Source organism: Manihot esculenta, chromosome 9 (assembly GCF_001659605.2).
Source record: "Manihot esculenta cultivar AM560-2 chromosome 9, M.esculenta_v8, whole genome shotgun sequence".
In the NCBI taxonomy this organism is placed as follows: domain Eukaryota; kingdom Viridiplantae; phylum Streptophyta; class Magnoliopsida; order Malpighiales; family Euphorbiaceae; genus Manihot; species Manihot esculenta.
Window position 1 is genome coordinate 10,544,320 of NC_035169.2, and position 19,552 is coordinate 10,563,871.

The window sequence follows — 19,552 nt, forward strand, 5'->3', positions numbered from 1 at the left end:
ATCACAAATTCTGAATCAATTTGGATCCGGTTCAGCCCGTTAGTCACGTCGACGGTGAAGTGATCACTTCAATTCCTGTTTACCCATACTTTGAATTGAAGCTGATGCTTTTGTTTGCTCTTTTGCATCATTAATTCATATCTGCTAGTATTCAATCCGTATTTTTTTGGTGATAAAAGGATCAAGAAAATGATATGTATAATTGAGAAGGTGATACGTGGAGGCTGATAAGTAAATTTTCTCGTCGGATAACGCTGAAAATCCATTCATTAGCAGCCACGTGGATAGCGACAGCATTTCCTGTTCCGGGGACCAACTCCTTGTCAGCTAATCCTACGAATCTATCCACTTTTTTTGTAACGAAAGATCCAATGAGTTCTGCAAATTACATTGCATTTTGTAATAGAAGTCGTTGTTTCCATTGTCACTTTCTCATCCAAAGAGCAATTCTTTTACTTTTACGCCCACCAACCAGGAATTGGTTTCCTTGTTTCCTATAAAAGCCCCACTTTTGATTTTTCTCTTTCAGACACTAACCTCAGCTTTTACGATACAAGAAACAAGATATTTTTCGGACTTCGGTTTCTTGGCCGGAGATTTAGCAACCTTAATTTCCTGGTACGTAAAGTAGAAGTTCCAGTTTATGCAGATGCAGCGCCTACGCCACCCTATTATTCTCTGTTACGGGATATTTTTTTTTTATAGTTTCAAACGACGTCGTTTGTTTTTTAAAAATTTTTAAATAGAGGTTTCTGCTTTTCTCTCTCTAATCATTTTATTCAGTGATGAAATCCATTTTTCTCTCCACAATAATTGAGGTTGGGCGGCAGACGCTGTCGTGTCGCCCCGTCATGAATTCATCCATAGGAAAGTGGGGTGACCTCTGGGGCTGTTGGTAGTTGCTTGTCAGTGGATGATGAATAAGTAGAGAGACAACAGGGGTTATTGTGTAATTGAATTAAAATTGCGGGCTTGATATTATGCTTTTGTCGGTTTCCTTCTTGTTTCCTGTATGCAATGTGCAAGCCTCCTCCTGCAATCCCACAATAGAGTTCCGATTTACCCGAGTTACTTGGGTCCGTTTTCAATCTGTTTTTCTTTTTTTATTGTTTTTTGATTTGTATCGGAAGGGGAATTGTTTGATTTGTTTGTTTCAGGTAAAGGACTAAAACTTGAGGAATCTAGATAGATTCTGTAGAACCTCAAGATCATGGAGAGTGGTGTGGAGCTGGGGATGTCAAATTCTTGCTATGAAGATGCGTCCAAATTGGACCTGGGATTTGGACATTTCGGGTATGCTTCAAACTCTTCGCTTTTATTAAATCATGTTTTAAGACTTGTTTAATTTTCCTTGTTTTTCCATCCGAGTTAGCTTTTGAATGGGAATTTATTGTTTTATTTATTATTATTATTATTATTATTATTATTAGCTGCTCGCACTATCGAAGGAGATGTAAGATTAGAGCACCCTGCTGTGATGAGATATTCGATTGCAGACACTGCCATAACGAATCAAAGGTTGACTCTTTGCTTCTATGGTTTAATTATTTATTTATAATTATCATTTTTTGGTCTTCTAGGTTCTACTTCCTCAGGATAATTATTTCCTGTGGATTTTTTTTTAATATGATGCTTACAATCATTGCTGTTTTGAACAGAACTCCATGGAAGTGAATCCCCTTGATCGTCATGACGTCCCTCGTCACGAACTGAAAAGGGTTAATTTCTATCCCATTAGAATTTTTTTTATTTTATTTTTTTGATAAGAGTAAATATAAGAATAAAGAAGCAAAATTAGGAAATACAAAGCTCTTTTTTGGGTTGTATCTTTAAGGGGTATGCAATGAACTGGTTAGCTTTATTCGGTGGTCCAGTACAGAATTGAATTGAACTGATCAAAGCAAACAAACTGAAACCTTTAGGATAAGAACTGAATTTGGTAAAGCTTAGAATTTCTGCATTATGGCTTTTGGTGGAAATCAAACAGTGATCATCCCTATGCCTGTTATTTCATTTTTCTGTATTTGTGCTTTTCTTGGGGTCTTGACTTCAATGTGAATTATCTCGTATTTGCTTCTTTTTCACTTTCGTAATGATATATAAATGTTTGGTGTCATGAAAAAGGGCAATACCTTCTATCACAATACACAACCTTTTTTAATACCTTTTCTGAAATGATTTTCGATAAGATTCATCGTCTCTTTTAGTTTTCTATTGGCATAATATGAATATTTGAGTTTTCTTTTCTTTCCATTTCAGTCTTATTTTCTTTTCCCTTTTTGGTTCACTGAATCAGCTATAGGAGGGGGCAATTCCTCCCTGCTTATCAAACCCCACCAGTATTTAAAGGTTGAAAATTCCTAAAGGGATTTCAATGCTTTTACTGTTGGCTGCCACTGGCGAGGATTTGCCTGCCTTTTTCATTTTGAACTTCCATGTTTTCTTTGTTAGTACAACACAATAAAGAATTAATTCATTGCTTTACTATATTTCTGCGGTTTTCAGGTTATCTGTTCTTTGTGTAGCACTGAACAAAATGTAAGTGTCTTCCATCTAACAAGAGTAATGATAATAGCAATATTTCCAGGAAAACTTTTAGTAGAAATGGGGTTTTAATTTTTCTGATGTGGTCCTCAGATTCAACAGTACTGCATCCAGTGTGGGGTTTGCATGGGGAAGTACTTTTGCTCCAAGTGCAACTTCTTTGACGATGATGTAAGCCTTTGAGCAAGTTTTTCTGATGAGTATTTTTGGTTTATTTGTGATCACTAAATGATTTTTTTATTCTGCTAGGTCTCTAAGCAGCAGTACCATTGCGATGAATGTGGAATCTGCAGGTCTATATCCTTGCTGAATACTTTCTTTTCCCCCTTTTGATATTATTGAATTGCAGTTCACAGTATCATGATCGTTCGTGTAATTTTTGCTGTATTTGGTATTGCAGAACTGGAGGGGAGAAGAATTTTTTCCACTGTAATAGATGTGGTAAGATTTGAATATGTGAAAATTATCCTTAATAAATTCCTTATTTTTGTGCTGGCTTCATTACCTGAAATACTAAGCAGCAGTATTTTGATTCTAGGATGTTGCTATTCAATCTTGTTGAAGGATTCACACAATTGTGTGGAAAGAGCAATGCATCACAATTGCCCTGTTTGCTTTGAGGTAAACTTAAGAATTCAGAGAAAGTGGCTGATGCTAAATCAATTTTACATTTTGCTTACTCTTTTTTGCTGGCACAGTTTCTCTTTGATACGACGAAAGACATTACTGTCTTACCTTGTGGACACACAATTCATTTGGAATGTGTTAAACAGATGAAGCGGCATTTCCAGTAAGTTCGTGGAAACAATAATGGCCGTGAGCCACTTTAATAACTTTTTGAACATGGTATTTATCCTGAGCTTGTTTTGACAGGTATGCTTGTCCCGTTTGCTCAAAATCATATTGTGATATGTCTTGTGTGTGGGAAAAACTAGATCAAGAGGTATGCTGCTTACTATGGAAAAGTTGAAATTTATTTTAAATAAAGGGAAAATTAAGAAGAAGCAGAAGAAGAAAAAGAAGCATTTGGGTTTGGGTTTTGTGATTTTGAAATAGGGGGATTTTTAGTGAGGGTTAATTTTGTCAATTCATGTGTCCCAAACGGTTATTTTGGACGGAAGGACTACGAATTTGAACAGAAAAGAAAGTGAGGGACTTAAGTGTTGGGTTGCCAAAATAGAGGGTCAGAAGTGTTAATTACGTTAAATCTCTGGGACTAAAAAGTAATTTTCCCTTAAATAAATCATGATATGCTTGTTCCTGATGGAACTCTGTTTTTGATTTGTTACTAAATTGTACTGTAAACTTGATACAGGTTGCCTCAACACCTATGCCTCAAATTTATCAAAATAAGATGGTAAGAAAGTGGTTATATGTTTTTTTACGAGTTTCCCGACAATCATTATTAATTCTTCAAATCATTATATGTTTTCTCTTGATCATTGGTTAGATTTGGATTCTTTGCAATGACTGTGGGGAGAAATCGGAAGTGATTTTCCATATTGTAGCACAGAAATGTATGAGATGCAATTCATACAATACGAGACAGACACGAGGAAGTCCTACATCTTGCTCATCAGGGTTTTAGAGATGGTGAGATGAGTAACTTCTGATTAACCGTTAGTTCTTGAAGACTTCTGCACAATAAAAACTGTCATGGAATAAGGAGATTTCAGTTTTTATTCCTGCAACAAATCCTAATTATTCATATGTATGTTACTTGAGAACCCTAAGCAACTCTGCTTTGGCTTATTGGGTGAGATCAAATGGATCCCATTTCTAGGGAAACTGCCGAATATCGGATCGACAAATAACTTCTGGTTCAGATAAGGCTTTGCTGAAATGGAAATGTGGCAATTGATGATGTGTTTTGTCACATAGAGAAAGATGGCTGTTGCCAATAAAGCCATGACTTCTTTGCAAAAGGTATAGGGGGAGAGAGACTTGACAGTAGCAATAGAAACAAATATCCATGGATGGAGTGTACTGGGTATCTTATCCCTCTTTATCAATCCAATTCCACGGTTATGCAAAGAACTTTACTTTGTTCCTTGGATTGAATGAAGTTCTTGTGTAAGTTTCAGACAGAAATAATAAGATTGTTTACCAGAACAACAATGATAACTAGGTCTTAATTCCAAACTAGTTGGGGTTCGTCGCTGCTGCGAGGATTACTGATATCTCATGTCTCGCGGAGTCTTTTAACTCTTATCGCTTAGCTCAACAAATTGAATTTCTTTCTTTTTTGAAAAGGTAAAAGAAGGGGGGGCTTGGGAGTGCTATTCCTGAATTCCTTATTCAAAAGCTTCTCTTTTTGGTAGACAACCATGAAAGTGTAAAAGCTACTTTAAAGATTATGTATTAAAGAGTTTCGGGTAATAAATTGAATCTGTCAATAATCCAAAACACGAAGGCAAATAATGCTCAAATTCTTCACACAACTATCTGTTTGTTTCTGCAGAAAATAACATGGTAAATTGCTCCCTTGTAAAGTTGCCCTTTTAATGTGTGTGCTCATGCTTTGAAAATCAACTCGTCCCTTTCAAAGGTCACAATCTTTTGTATTTATTAATATTTTTTTATGTTCATTCTGAATTGAACTTTAAAGAAAACGATCATTGTGAAGAAAGAAGAGAAGAAAAAAGTATTAAGTATTTTATAGCCAATCAAACAACTTAATAATTTTATCATATCCACACTTTCAAATATCTAGGCTCAATACCTATGGAATCTCAAAATGGGGAAAAGACGAAAAAAATAAAAATGAAAAATCAATGAATGTTAAGATACTTAATCGCTGCTTCCATTTTGAAAATGTGGAATTTATTTTCTTGCCCATAATTTTAATCAGTTGGATGGTGTACGAAGCTAGAAGAAGAGAAAAGAAAATATCTTTTAATTTTATTTCTGAGATTGTAACGTTACAAGTATTATCTGGAAGTCTTAATGTTTTCTTTTATATCTAAGAATAAGTCAAGAGAAAAGCACGTATCTATTACAAGGCCAAATGAAAAAAATACAGAAAAGATTAACAAATAACACAAAACACAATAAAAGCCTATTACAATGATAAAATAACAATAAAGTAATAAACTATTACAACTCAACATCTGTACTCAAGTTGAAGCTGATAAAGCCAAGACAGATGGTGAAGTGCATCTGAGTAAATCTGAGAGATCACATATTTTATTCTCCCAATACCCGATTCTCCATTTCAAAAAAAAAAAAAGCCAAGAGGTTCAACTTGCGGGACAGACTGTCGTAACAATCTGGAAACCAGACCGCTACTGGCTTAAGGTCGCCGAAATCCATAACAAGCCTATTAAATATCTTGTTACACCTGATAAAATCTCATACATGATCACATGATTTAATAGAAACATAAACATTTCATGAACCAAGACTCGACCTGTGCATGTACTAAAACTAAAATCATAAAACCCATACTAGCGCCCACATCAAATACTCCAATATAGTCAACATAACATGCCTCAAGCTCAGTTCAAACATAAATATACTTAAAACTTTTACATAAAATGATCTTGAAAACGGGGATTACAAGGACAAATACTAGAGCAAAACTCAATTCTAATCCATAAAGCAATACATGTCCACAACTATACTATTACAAAAGACTATACCCGCAACTCAGCCAACTTCTCGAGCTAACTCTGATCTTGCAAACCTGGGTTAGGGGAAAAGGGGATGAGTTACAAGAGTCTAGTGAGCAGAACATAAAAACAGTTCAATAAACATATGATCGTATGAATGCGTCACAACACAAACAATTCACATCAAGATGGACTTCTTACTACTAACCCTCTACAGATTCCAAAAGTGCCCTGCTCACGACGGGTGCTCCTTAAGACTTCCTCTTAAATATACCATAACATAACATATCCATAGTGCTGGGGTGTAGAATGGGTCTCGACCTGAACTTTCTCTTACATATTGCCAGGAGCGTAGAATGGGTCTCAACCTGGACTTCCGTATCTATCATAACATACTCGAGGGCTAGTGGGTCATCCAACATCCATCCACAACAATAGTAACTATGTAATGCATCATATTAGTGGATTCTAATGCAAAACAACATAATATATATACATGGCATTCGTGATACATGAGCATGCTTAAAAAGTTTTAATTTCTTTGAAATAATAGATCAGTTCAGTTCTACTCACCTCTGGCTGGCGCTCGCTTATTACTGAAGCAGTTATCTCACTGCAGGCCTCTACGGTCTCCCAAGTCCGATCCTACACATATGAACTTAAATGAGGGACCAAACATAACTTTTACAATACTTAAAACAACCCCCAAGAAACTCCTATAAACATACAAGAACATACATAGAAAACAAGTAGAAAAAGGCTGGGTAGGGGACTTTCGGCGGCAGGTTCGATGGCCTAAAGCCCCTAATAGATCTGAAGATTGAAATCTTCGAGGGCAGATTTAACGGCCTAAAGCCCCTAATAGATTCGAAGGTCATACCTTCGAGGGCAGTTTAGGCAGCTAAAAGGATGCCTCCACAGACAGGTTCGGCAGCCGAACCTGGATTCTCCAACAAGGCAGAACCTGATTCTGCCCTAAATATGCAGCCTCCAAAAAGCCTCCAAACACACATGCAAAAGCTCAGAAACAAAAGCACACCCTCAACATGCATAAGGGACATCTAGATCTTGCCTAATCCTCAACATACAACATTAACAACCAGAAAGAAAACACCCATTAATAACCCTAAGCTCAACCTTTCAACTTAGAAGAAAATTTTAACTTGCATGCATCAACAAACCCCCTTGAAACACCTATAAAACTTACTGAAACCTTTAAAAAATGAAAGAAAGGTGAAGATCAAACTTACCTCTTGAAGAATAGCAAGGTGACAACAAGCTATGGGAGGGTTTTAGAGATAGAGAGATGAGTTTCGAGGGTTCCAAGAGCTAGGGTTCCGTAATGCAACTTAAATTTTAAAACAACAGCAGAAAAACATGAATTTTTTGAGGGATTTAGAGAAATTTTAGCAAAAATGCCAAAGATGGTGCATGAATTTACCTCTGCCCGAAAATGGAGAAAGAAATCTCGTATTTTCGAGCTGATGGCTATTTATAGGTGGCTGAGGAAACCACATTCTACGGCCGAACTTGAAGATTCAGCGGCCAAACCTGAAGATTCAGCGGCCGAACCTTGAGATTCTTCTAAAACTCTTTTCTCTTTCTTTCTTTTAACACGATTCCAAAAATTTCAAAATTCATTTTATGAAAATCTTATTTTACCCTTCTAAAGATTTCAGCTTTGAGATTTCAGATTCCGATAGAGATTCCATCGGAAAGTGGGAATTCTAAGGTCTTATTACTTGACTCAAGTGAGGCTTTCAGGGCATGCTCATAACTTGACTCAAGTGTCGTACAACATAGCATATATTAGGTCTTATTAAATTTATGTAAAGGAGTCTGCCAAGCAACCTCCTATACATATCAGGTTCAGATAGAGGCTCTCTTGAGTTAGGAGTCAAATGTAAACCTTGTGGTAAAGGAGATGATGCTGGTTTATAATAAAATATGCTTGCATCTTTAAGCACATCCGAAACAAACTTTGTTTGACTGAGAACAGTGGCATGTGAAGATCTGGCAACCTCTAGACCCAAGAAATATTTCATAGGTCCCAAATCTTTAATAGTAAACTTTAAGTGCAATGCATACTTACACTTATTAATGGCATCGACAGAATTTTTAGTCAAGATAATATCATCAACATATACCAGCAGAGCCAAAAAAAGAGTATCAGTATGTTGTATAAAGAGGTAGTGATCATGTGAGGATTGTATAAAGCCCAAAGTCTTAAGCAAGGCTGTAAACTCAATGTTCCATTGTCTAGAGGCATGTTTAAGCCCATAAAAAAATCTTTGAAGTAAACAGACTTATCCAGGTTGAGCTTTGTGATAGCCCTGAGGAGGTATTGTGTATACCTCTCCATTCAAATGTCCATGAAAGAAAGCATTTTTGACGTCTAACTGAAAGATGTGTCACTGCCTAAAAGTGGCAAGGGCAATGAAGATTCTCACTGTGGTAAGTTTAACCACAAGAGAGAATTTATCAACAGTTTGGAATGTCTCGAAGTGATTCTGATCATTCTGTATTTTTTCGACATAATGTCAATAGGTGCATCTACTTAGTGGTCTATGTTGATGATATTGTCATTACAGGAAATGATCATGATGGAATCTCTCAACTTAAGCAATATTTGTTCAGTCATTTCCAAACTAAAGACCTTGAAAAACTGAAGTATTTCTTGGGGATTGAAGTGGCACAATCTAAAACAGGTATTGCAATTTCTCAACGAAAATATGCTTTGGACATATTGGAAGAAACATGCATGTTAGACTGTAGACATGTGGATACTCCCATGGATCCAAATGTCAAACTGATTCCTGAATAGGGGGAACCACTTAAAGATCCTGCTAGATACAAAATATTGGTCGGCAAGCTCAATTATCTCACTATCACTCGACCATATATTTCCTTTGCTGTAAGTGTGGTTAGTCAGTTTCTTCAAAATCCATACAGTAGTCACTGGGATGCAGTCATTCGCATTCTTAGATATGTCAAAGGAGCTCCAAGACAAGGACTACTCTATGAGGACAATGGTCACTCATAAATTGTTGGCTATTCTGATGCAGACTGGGCATGTTCTCCTTCAGATAGACGATCTACTTCAGAATATTATATTATGATTAGAGGGAATCTTATATCCTGGAAAAGTAAAAAACAGAGTGTGGTAGCAAAATTAAGTGCAGAAGCAGAATATCGAGCTATGGCTTTAGCAACATGTGAACTCGTTTGATTGAAGCAACTCCTTCAAGAATTGAAATATAACAATACTGGTCAAATGAAGTTGATATGTGATAATCAAGTTGCCCTCCATATTGCATTAAATCCAGTTTTTCATGAGAGGACGAAGCATATAGAGGTGGATTGCCATTTTATTAGGCAAAAGATTGAGTCCGGATGCATTTCTACTAGCTTTGTCAACTCAAATGATCAGCTAGCTGATGTGTTCACAAAATCACTTTGAGGATTACGAATAGAGTATATTTGTAACAAGTTTGGAGCATATGATATGTACGCTCTAGCTTGAGGGGGAGTGTTGAGATTATTTCTGTATATTGAGATTATTTCTGTAAATAGCCTACATTTGTAGTGATAATTAAGTATATGATTGTGTGATATGATTGGGATATGATTAGGCTATAATTAGGGATTAATTTATTTTTTTACCTAATATGTACTCTTGTAAGTAGTATGTTTACCCTAATTGGCTTGATGGGAATAATCAAATATTTTCTCTAAAATCTTCTACTCTCTTTTTTTTCTTTTCATCAAAGTTTCAATCTTTATAATCCAAGCCCTTTATTCAGTTGTAGCCTTTGACAATCAAACGGGTTTTGTTTTATCAACATCCCCATTGGGTTTAAATTTCACTTTATATATCCATTTACAATCTATTGCCTTTTTGTTTTAAGGCAGAGTAGTAAGAGTCCAAGTGTGATTATTTTGTAAGATTTGAAGCTCCTATTCCATGGCCTCAACCCATTGAGCATCCTTAGAAGATCATAGGTATAAAATTCATAGACCTTATTGACATTACAAATGTAAGACCTATAAGAGGGACAGAAAAAAAGGGAGGATGTGTGCACTGGATTGACATAGTCCTGCATCCAAATAGGAGGCTATCTATGCCTTTGAGACCTTCTAGGAAGAGAAGATTCCTGAAGGCTATCACTTATAGGGCTGGGTTTGCAAGGTTGAGAATCATTGTATTCAAATTCAACCATAGGTATAGGAAGAATAGAACCCTCAATATCATCATTGTTTTGAAAAAGAAAAATATTTTAATGAAAGATGACCTCTCTACTGATGAAGATAGACTTATCAATGAGATTATACAGCTTATAAGCCTTGTGTGTGCTAGCATAACCCACCATCACTGCCTTTATAGTTTTTTCTTGGAATTTATCTTTATGGGTACTTATAGTAGTGGCAAAGCAAAGACATTCAAATTTTCTGAGGTGAGAGTAATGAGCTAAGGTTCCATAAAGTCTCTCATAAGCTGTGGTCCAATTAAACTGTTCCATGGGCATTCTGTTTATAAGACAGAGCTGTGTAGGGATATGAGATTGCATTTTTAAAGCTTTTGCAGTCTCAAGGATGTGTTTATGTTTCATTTGCATAACTCCATTCTATTGTGGAGTATATGGACAATATCTTTAGTGAATGATGCCTTTACTAGTGAACAAAGAGCTATAGGCATGGCTTAAAAATTCTCTGGCATTATCTGTCCTAATGGCCTTAATGGTGGTATTGAATTGTGTTTCCACCACATTGATGAAGTGTTTAGTTAGATTAAAGGATTGGCCCTTTAGATGCATCATACTATAATCATCTACAATGATAAGGAAAAATCTAGCACCAATGATATAGTTGGTCTTATAGGGTCCCCATATGTCTATATAAATTAGACCAAAAGGTTTTGAAGCCATAGTATGGCTTCTGGGAAAGGGCAATCTTGATTGCTTTGCTAGAGGGCAAACATGGTAACAGGTTATATAATTATCACTAATGTTTATGCCCTTGATATGTTTGAGTTTGCCAATAGATGCATGACCTAGTCTGTTATGCAGATCAATCATAATCATAGCACAATCATACACATATTTAGAAGATATAAAACTTCCTTTATTAGAATATAGGAAGCATAGTATTTACAAGAGTATGAAGATCAAGACTAGAATTTATGATCTGATGTAAGAAATGTTCAATATTAGTATGAGAGAAACTCATCTAATTCAGCCTAAAAAGGCCTTCTTGTTTCTTTCCTATAGCCACCACCTTCTTATTTAGTGTGAGTCCTGTATGATGTAGTAATGATGGCAGATTACTACACAATAAGCATAGCTATTCACTAGTCGACTAATAGATATCAAGTTGTATTGGAAGTGAGGGATATAGAAAACTTCATCAAGCATCATTTTCTCAAACAGATTAGCTTTTCAGAATGTGATATTTGTGTTGTGTTCCCATCTAAAAAGAAAATAGATATATGTTTATGCAGAGGGTGCAAGGAAGTAAATAGAGTTTTGTCTGAGTACATGTGATTTGTGGCTCTAGAGTCTAGAATCCAACTAGTATCATTATATAATTGTGCATAGCAAGTTTTAATAGCATTAGACTTACCAGCAAAATCCATGAAGTGAGAGTTTGGGGTTTGAACACCCTTGCCTTTTATAAGCTTAGTAACCTCTTCCTTTAATGAACTTAACATAAATGTTAGTTCATTGATTATGGTTGTTGTGTCAGGATAGTTCAGAGAATTGTCCTCTCCAGTGCTACCTCCCTCTATAGCTGCCACCATTCTGGTATTTTTATATCCTTTAACTGGCCGTATGCTAGCTTTGTTCTTTGTTTTAAACTAACCAGGGTAACTAATTAGTTTGAAATATCTTTCACGTATGTGCCCATCCATATTACAGAAAGTGCAATGTCCTCTTTTTATGTATGACCTTCTTGGTCTTGTTTGAGTTTGAGAATGTGTCTTATTGAACAACACAAGGGACTCGAAATTGTCATTCATGGCTCCTAGTATCTCTATTTGGGATTCAAATTTCACAACCATTGAATAAGTTTTGTTTACTGTTAATAAATGATCCATTCTCAGGATTTGATCTCTTACAGATCCAAAAACCTCATTCAGACCCATTAGAAACTGCATAAGCCTATTTCCATTTGTTATTTCTGCAATAGCTTTAGAAGCCCCACAGGTGCAAGTAGGAAGAGTTTTCATAGATCTAAGCTCATTTCAAAGTCTCCTTAGCTTAGTAACATAGAAGAAGACAGAAGCATTCTCTTGAGATATAAGAGAAATTTTTCGATGCAACTTATAGATCATAGGACCATTGCATTCTCCAAATCTTTCACAAATCTCTAGCCAGAGGTCTCTGGCAGAGGCAATATAGATGAAACCATCCGCCAACTCTTTGGAGATGGAGTTAAGGATAAAAGATGTGACCATAAAATCACATCTTTTCTATTGTTCATAGCCTTCAGAGTCTTTACTAGGTATCGAAACTGTTCATTCGACAAACCCTAACTTCATTTTGGCATTTAGGGCTATTATAACGGCCCTATTCCAAGATCGAAAGTTAGTTCCTATAGAAGGTGTAGAGACCAAGACCATACCTGGATGATCGAAGGACTATAGGCTCAATGGATCTCCCATTCCTTGACCCGTGGTCTGTCCTTTTTACGGCACCGCCGTTGATATCCGCTCCTTACTACTGCTATCTCATTCCGTCATTGTCTGATCACGCGAGAGCTCTTAGATTCGATTGCATGCAAGAGATGAGGCACCACTGAGAGTCAAACCCTAGTTTTAATACCATATACGAAGCGAGAGAGAAGAGAAAAAACATCTTTTAACTTTATTTCTAAGATGCTTCTTTTTTATATCTAAGAACAAGTTACGAGAAAAGTACGTGCCTATTACAAGGCCAAGTGAAAAAATATAGAAAAAACCCTAACAACTAACACAAAACACAATAACAGCCTAAATAATAAAATAACAATAAAGCAATTAAACTGTTCCATGGGCATTCTGTTTATAAGACAGAGCTATGTAGGGATATGAGATTGCATTTTTAAAGCTTTTTCAGTCTCAAGGATGTGTTTACATTTCATTTGCATAACTCCATTCTATTGTGGAGTATATGGACAAGATCTTTAGTGAATGATGCCTTTACTAGTGAACAAAATGCTATAGGCATGGCTTAAAAATTCTCTGGCATTATCTGTCCTAATGGTCTTAATGGTGGTATTGAATTGTGTTTCCACCATATTGATGAAGTGTTTAGTTAGATTAAAGGATTGGCCCTTTAGATGAGTCATACTATAATCATCTACAATGATAAGGAAAAATCTAGCACCAATGATAGAGTTGGTCTTATAGGGTCCCCATATGTCTATATAAATTAGACCAAAAGGTTTTGAAGCCATAGTATGGCTTCTGGGAAAGGGCAATCTTGATTGCTTTGCCAGAGGGCAAACAAGGTAACAGTTTATAGAATTATCACTAATGTTTATGCCCTTGATATGTTTGAGTTTGCCAATAGATGCATGACCTAGTCTGTTATGCAGATCAATCATAATCATAGCATAGTCATACACATGTTTAGAAGATATAAAACTTCCTTTATTAGAATATAGGAAGCATAGTATTTACAAGAGTATGAAGATCAAGACTAGAATTTATGATCTGATGTAAGAAATGTTCAATATTAGTATGAGAGAAACTCATCTAATTCAGCCTAAAAAGGCCTCCTTGTTTCTTTCCCATGGCCACCACCTTCTTATTTAGTGTGAGTCCTGTATGATGTAGTAATGATGGCAGATTACTACATAATAAGCATAGCTATTCACTAGTCGACTAATAGATATCAAGTTGTACTGGAAGTGAGGGACATAGAAAACTTCATCAAGCATCATTTTCTCAAACAGATTAGCTTTTCAGAATGTGATATTTGTGTTGTGTTCCCATCTAAAAAGAAAATAGATATATGTTTATGCAGAGGGTGCAAGGAAGTAAATAGAGTTTTGTCTGAGTACATGTGATTTGTGGCTCCAGAGTCTAGAATCCAACTAGTATCATTATATAATTGTGCATAGCAAGTTTTAATAGCATTAGACTTACCAGCAAAATCCATGAAGTGAGAGTTTGGGGTTTGAACACCCTTGCCTTTTATAAGCTTAGTAACCTCTTCCTTTAATGAACTTAACATGAATGTTAGTTCATTGATTATGGTTGTTGTGTCAGGATAGTTCAGAGAATTGTCCTCTCCAGTGCTACCTCCCTCTATAGTTGCCACCATTCTGGTATTTTTATATCCTTTAACTGGCCGTGTGCTAGCTTTGTTCTTTGTTTTAAACTAACCAGGGTAACTAATTAGTTTGAAATATCTTTCACGTATGTGCCCATCCATATTACAGAAAGTGCAATGTCCTCTTTTTATGTATGACCTTCTTGGTCTTGTTTGAGTTTGAGAGTGTGTCTTATTGAACAACACAAGGGACTCGAAATTGTCATTCATGGCTCCCAGTATCTCTATTTGGGATTCAAATTTCACAACCATTGAATAAGTTTTGTTTACTGTTAATAAATGATCCATTCTCAGGATCTGATCTCTTACAGATCCAAAAACCTCATTCAGACCCATTAGAAACTGCATAAGCCTATTTCCATTTGTTACTTCTGCAATAGCTTTAGAAGCCCCACAGGTGCAAGTAGGGAGAGTTTTCATAGATCTAAGCTCATTTCAAAGTCTCCTTAGCTTAGTAACATAGAAGAAGACAAAAGCATTCTCTTGAGATATAAGAGAAATTTTTCGATGCAACTCATAGATCATAGGACCGTTGCATTCTCCAAATCTTTCACAAATCTCTAGCCAGAGGTCTCTGGCAGAGGCAATATAGATGAAACCATCCGCCAACTCTTTGGAGATGGAGTTAAGGATAAAAGATGTGACCATGAAATCACATCTTTTCTATTGTTCATAGCCTTCAGAGTCTTTACTAGGTATCGAAACTGTTCATTCGACAAACCCTAACTTCATTTTGGCATTTAGGGCTATTATAACGGCCCTATTCCAAGATCGAAAGTTAGTTCCTATAGAAGGTGTAGAGACCAAGACCATACCTGGATGATCGAAGGACTATAGGCTCAATGGATCTCCCATTCCTTGACCCGTGGTCTGTCTTTTTTACGGCACCGCCGTTGATATCCGCTCCTTACTACTGCTATCTCATTCCGTCATTGTCTGATCACGCGAGAGCTCTTAGATTCGATTGCATGCAAGAGATGAGGCACCACTGAGAGTCAAACCCTAGTTTTAATACCATATACGAAGCGAGAGAGAAGAGGAAAAACATCTTTTAACTTTATTTCTAAGATGCTTCTTTTTTATATCTAAGAACAAGTTACGAGAAAAGTACGTGCCTATTACAAGGCCAAGTGAAAAAATATAGAAAAAACCCTAACAACTAACACAAAACACAATAACAGCCTAAATAATAAAATAACAATAAAGCAATAAACTATTACAACTCAGCAGATGGGCCCACTATTCCATAGAGTTTGATCTCTCGTTCATTGAGTGGTTGAATTGGCCTTGCATTTTTCTCTGCATACTGCAAATTTTATTAAACACAAGAGGTTAATGATGCTTGAATTTTCTCATTCACTAATTATTTCTCTTTATATATATCATAATCATTGATTAAAAAAATTTTTGAAAATTTCACTAGCTCTAATCACTTACATCATGGACAGCATCTCTTAATGCTTTAACTTGGTCTTCTGAAACAGTGCTTATCTGGGGTGAATTTCAATTTGGAGTTAATAATTATTAAGGATTCTCATTATTAAGCCAAGGAAATTATGGTGGGTTTTACTCACCTTCTTGTTGATGATCCAAATAACACCTTCAGTGCAAGGAGGAACAGTGAGTGAACCCAAATATCTGTAGTATTCCTTGCCATCCATTTTAATCTCTGTTGGATTTATCATTCCCACGCTTTTCTCTGGCATTTGATCAGTCAGGGATTTTATATCTGTTAGCAACTAAGATATTTATAATTAAGTTAGTGAATTGAGTTAAAATCAAACCTGCAATTTTAGAATCAAATCAAAGAATCTTTATCCATATGTGGGAGAGATTTTTACCTTAGTGAGGAAAGCATCTGGTGGACCAATCTCGTAGAGAAGACCAACAACAGCAATGTTGTTTTTCACTTTTGGGTCAGTGCTTAGATGAACCATGTGCATCTCCATTTTGTACCTAATCAATTAATTAAGATAAAAATTAAAAAAATTGTAAAGACTAATTATTTTTATATATTGAGAGAGATACCCCTTGGAATTAATGGTGTGCTCTGAAGGAGAGTGCCAATGGCATTGTTGCAGAAAGTATTGGCTCCCATCTATCTCTACTGTTCCTGCTTTGTCTTCCTCCCATTGAAGCTGCATCCATATAACACCTCCTTTAGTTTTACCCATAAATTCATTGTAAAAGATACATAGGAAGACTCCAGCTAAAATCAAAATAAATGTTATGGCAAATATCCCTACCGAAATATCATGGCCTCGGTTCTTGATTATAGAATTACAAGCCTTGTAATTCCTCTTGAAATCTCCAGGTTCTTTGATCAGTTTAACTCTGTTATTAGCCATATCTATAGGAGATTGTAACTTTCCAGTCTTGCAAATACCCCACTCTTTCTTAATCTCTCCCCAATGTGCTGGTCCTTTCTGACTTCCTTGAACGTAATCGAACTCCCTCTCATCCTCGACCTCTGCATTACATCATAAATCTCTATACATTATCCATCAAAATCTATACAACTATAATAAAAATTAAACGTACATTCTTACCAACTTCATGAGATTCAACCGAGGATGCAAGATATGAAAATAGGAGGACAAAAGTTAGAGTTACAGTAAAGGACATGTATGCTTTCTGTTGTTTCATGTTTTGATCAAAACCCAGATCGTGAACCAGGAAAAATGGAAGAAAGATCTCTACTTGGAGACACACGTCTACATATAATTATAGCATGAGGAGTCTATGGAGGAAGATGAGCTGCCTAGAACCTTCAAGTGTAGTTTTTTTAAAAATACTTGAGTTGTTATGATACTTAGAAAGAAAATTAATAGGTGGTGGAACTTGCCTTTCGGCATTGACATTTAGGGTTTGCACAAATTGCGGAACTGAATTAATGCAGAATATTTAGTTTTACTTCTTAATTTTTAAGTTTTTATTTTACAAATTTTGATGGTAAAAAATTAATAAAATTAAATCGATTAAATATTATATTATTTTTTTATTATATAAAAATATTATATCTTGAAATATTTTGATTCAACTTTAAAATACTGAAAATAAAATAAGGGTAAACAATAAAAAAAATATTAAAAATTTAATTAGTAAAATTAAATTAAATCAAATCGGTTGGATTAAAATATATATTTATTTTTAATTTTTATAAATACTAAAATTTTAATTTTTAATTTATTTAATTTAATTTAATTTTAATTCAAACCGATTAAATATTTATTTCTAATAAAATATCAACAGCTCAAACACACAGAAATATTTAAATTTTTAAAAAATTCACTAATTTATTCATATTTTAAAAATTTTCAATTAAAACATATCTATATTTTATAAATTTATATTTTTTAGTTATTTTATTTAAAAAATTATTAATCAATTTATTTTACTTTTGATCAAAATAACTAAACAGTATAAATATTTAAAATTATAAAATTAAATAATACAAATATTAAAACTATAAAAAATAAATGATATAAATAATTTAAAATAACTAATAATTTACTTAACAAAAACCTTTTTAATGTTTAAAATAAAAAATTTTACAATAATTGCCATTGAGCCTTTTAAATAAATTAGCTTTTATTTAAGTATGTCCTTGTATGTTTTTATACTCGTTTTAATATTTATAATTGATTTTGTAAATAATAAAATTTTAATTTTTATATAACTTATTTTTATATAATTTTATATCAAAAATATTATAAAATTTATAATTTAAGTATATAAATAATAGTTTTAAAATTTTTAAATCCTAAATAGTAAATTTATATTAATTTTTAACTTAAATTAATTTTATTGTAATAATTTTAAATTATCATCAGTAATTTTAATTATTTAATTTTTAATTTTTTAATTTATATATATATATATATATATATAAATTTTTAATTTTATTTTAATAGATAAAATAATTTAAATTAATTAGTATTAATTATTAGATTTAGATGATAAAATTATTTAAATTTTAAATTTATATAACTAGTTAAAATTAAATTATAGATAAAAATATAATTTAAATTTAAATAAAAATCAATCTTTAAAATAATGAAAATTTTATATTATTTTTTAATCATTTAAAATAGGGGCAATAGTAGTTTACAAATTCTCATTAATTTCTCATTCTCATATTTATATATAGTATAAATTATTAATTAAAATAATAATATCATTAAAAATTAAAAAAAAAGAAATGAATTAGTTTATAAAATAAATAAAATAATATATATATAGGATATTAAGAAAATTTAATTTATATTAATTTTATGTTAGTTAAGAATTTTTTTTCAAATTAATAATTTTTATTTATAAATTTTGAGAAAATTAAAAAAATTAAAAAATTTTATTTATAAATTATAAGAAAATTAAGAAAAAAAATACATAAACAATTATAAAGAATTATTTAATTATAATTTTGGTATTGTCTGAAATTTTATTATTTCGAGAATAAATTCACTAATATTAATAAATGGAACTTGTTCAACATCTATAGAATTTAACTTGTGAATCACCCTTTCATTATTTATCTCTTACCATCAATAACTTCAAAATTTTAATAATATTTTTTAATATGTATTAGGGTATTTTATATTTTATAATTTCATAGTAAAATATTAAAATTATAATTTTATATATAAAAAAATAAATATAAAATTAACTCAATTAATTTTTAATTTATTACATACATATAATAATATGATTTTAATTTATATATTAATATTTTTTTACAAAATAATACATTTTAAATTCAAATAAAGAATAATTTATTTAATTTAAAGTTTTTAAACATTAATAAATTTATACACTTTATTAGTTTCTTAACTAATTCTTAAAACTAATTTAAAAAATAAAAAAAATTCTTAGATAAATTATAAAAATTAAAAAATTAGAGATATTTAAGTGAAATAATTTTTAAATTATTAGTTCACTAAATAATTAGTGATTTTATGTACTTTTTATTTTAATTTTTTTGTTTCGTTAATATTTTTAATATTCATTAATTAAATTTAACTTCTTATTTAAATATTTATAATTTAAAAATATGAATTTATTATTTTAATAATTTTCTTAATA

The 19,552-nt window shown here is 33.1% G+C and overlaps 2 protein-coding genes across 7 annotated transcripts; one reads left to right on the forward strand and one right to left on the reverse strand.

Annotated features, from left to right (window-relative positions):
* The first annotated feature begins 426 nt into the window (after positions 1–426).
* LOC110623190 (E3 ubiquitin-protein ligase RZFP34) lies at positions 427–4,950 on the forward strand. 5 transcript variants are annotated; one of them, XM_043959566.1, is made up of 13 exons: positions 427–618; positions 1,158–1,293; positions 1,431–1,518; positions 1,659–1,718; positions 2,506–2,538; positions 2,638–2,715; positions 2,794–2,837; positions 2,945–2,985; positions 3,083–3,165; positions 3,243–3,334; positions 3,418–3,487; positions 3,860–3,901; positions 3,995–4,950. In XM_043959566.1, the coding sequence occupies exons 2-13, from the start codon at positions 1,211–1,213 to the stop codon at positions 4,130–4,132; spliced, it is 852 nt and encodes a 283-aa protein (XP_043815501.1). In that variant the 5' UTR covers positions 427–618; positions 1,158–1,210; the 3' UTR covers positions 4,133–4,950. The 5 variants fall into 5 exon arrangements, with proteins under 5 accessions (XP_043815501.1, XP_043815502.1, XP_043815503.1 ...); XM_043959564.1 differs by lacking the exon at positions 427–618 and adding an exon at positions 639–1,076; XM_043959567.1 differs by lacking the exons at positions 427–618; positions 2,506–2,538 and adding an exon at positions 637–1,076.
* A 10,598-nt stretch (positions 4,951–15,548) lies between these two features.
* Positions 15,549–17,239, reverse strand: LOC110621908 (alpha carbonic anhydrase 7). Of its 2 annotated transcripts, XM_043960519.1 has the most exons (7): positions 17,020–17,239; positions 16,717–16,940; positions 16,499–16,608; positions 16,312–16,426; positions 16,045–16,209; positions 15,908–15,961; positions 15,549–15,776 (listed from the first exon to the last, which is right to left on the reverse strand). In XM_043960519.1, the coding sequence occupies exons 1-7, from the start codon at positions 17,114–17,116 to the stop codon at positions 15,687–15,689; spliced, it is 855 nt and encodes a 284-aa protein (XP_043816454.1). In that variant the 5' UTR covers positions 17,117–17,239; the 3' UTR covers positions 15,549–15,686. The 2 variants fall into 2 exon arrangements, with proteins under 2 accessions (XP_043816454.1, XP_043816453.1); XM_043960518.1 differs by having other exon boundaries at positions 16,499–16,940.
* Between the last annotated feature and the right edge of the window lie 2,313 nt (positions 17,240–19,552).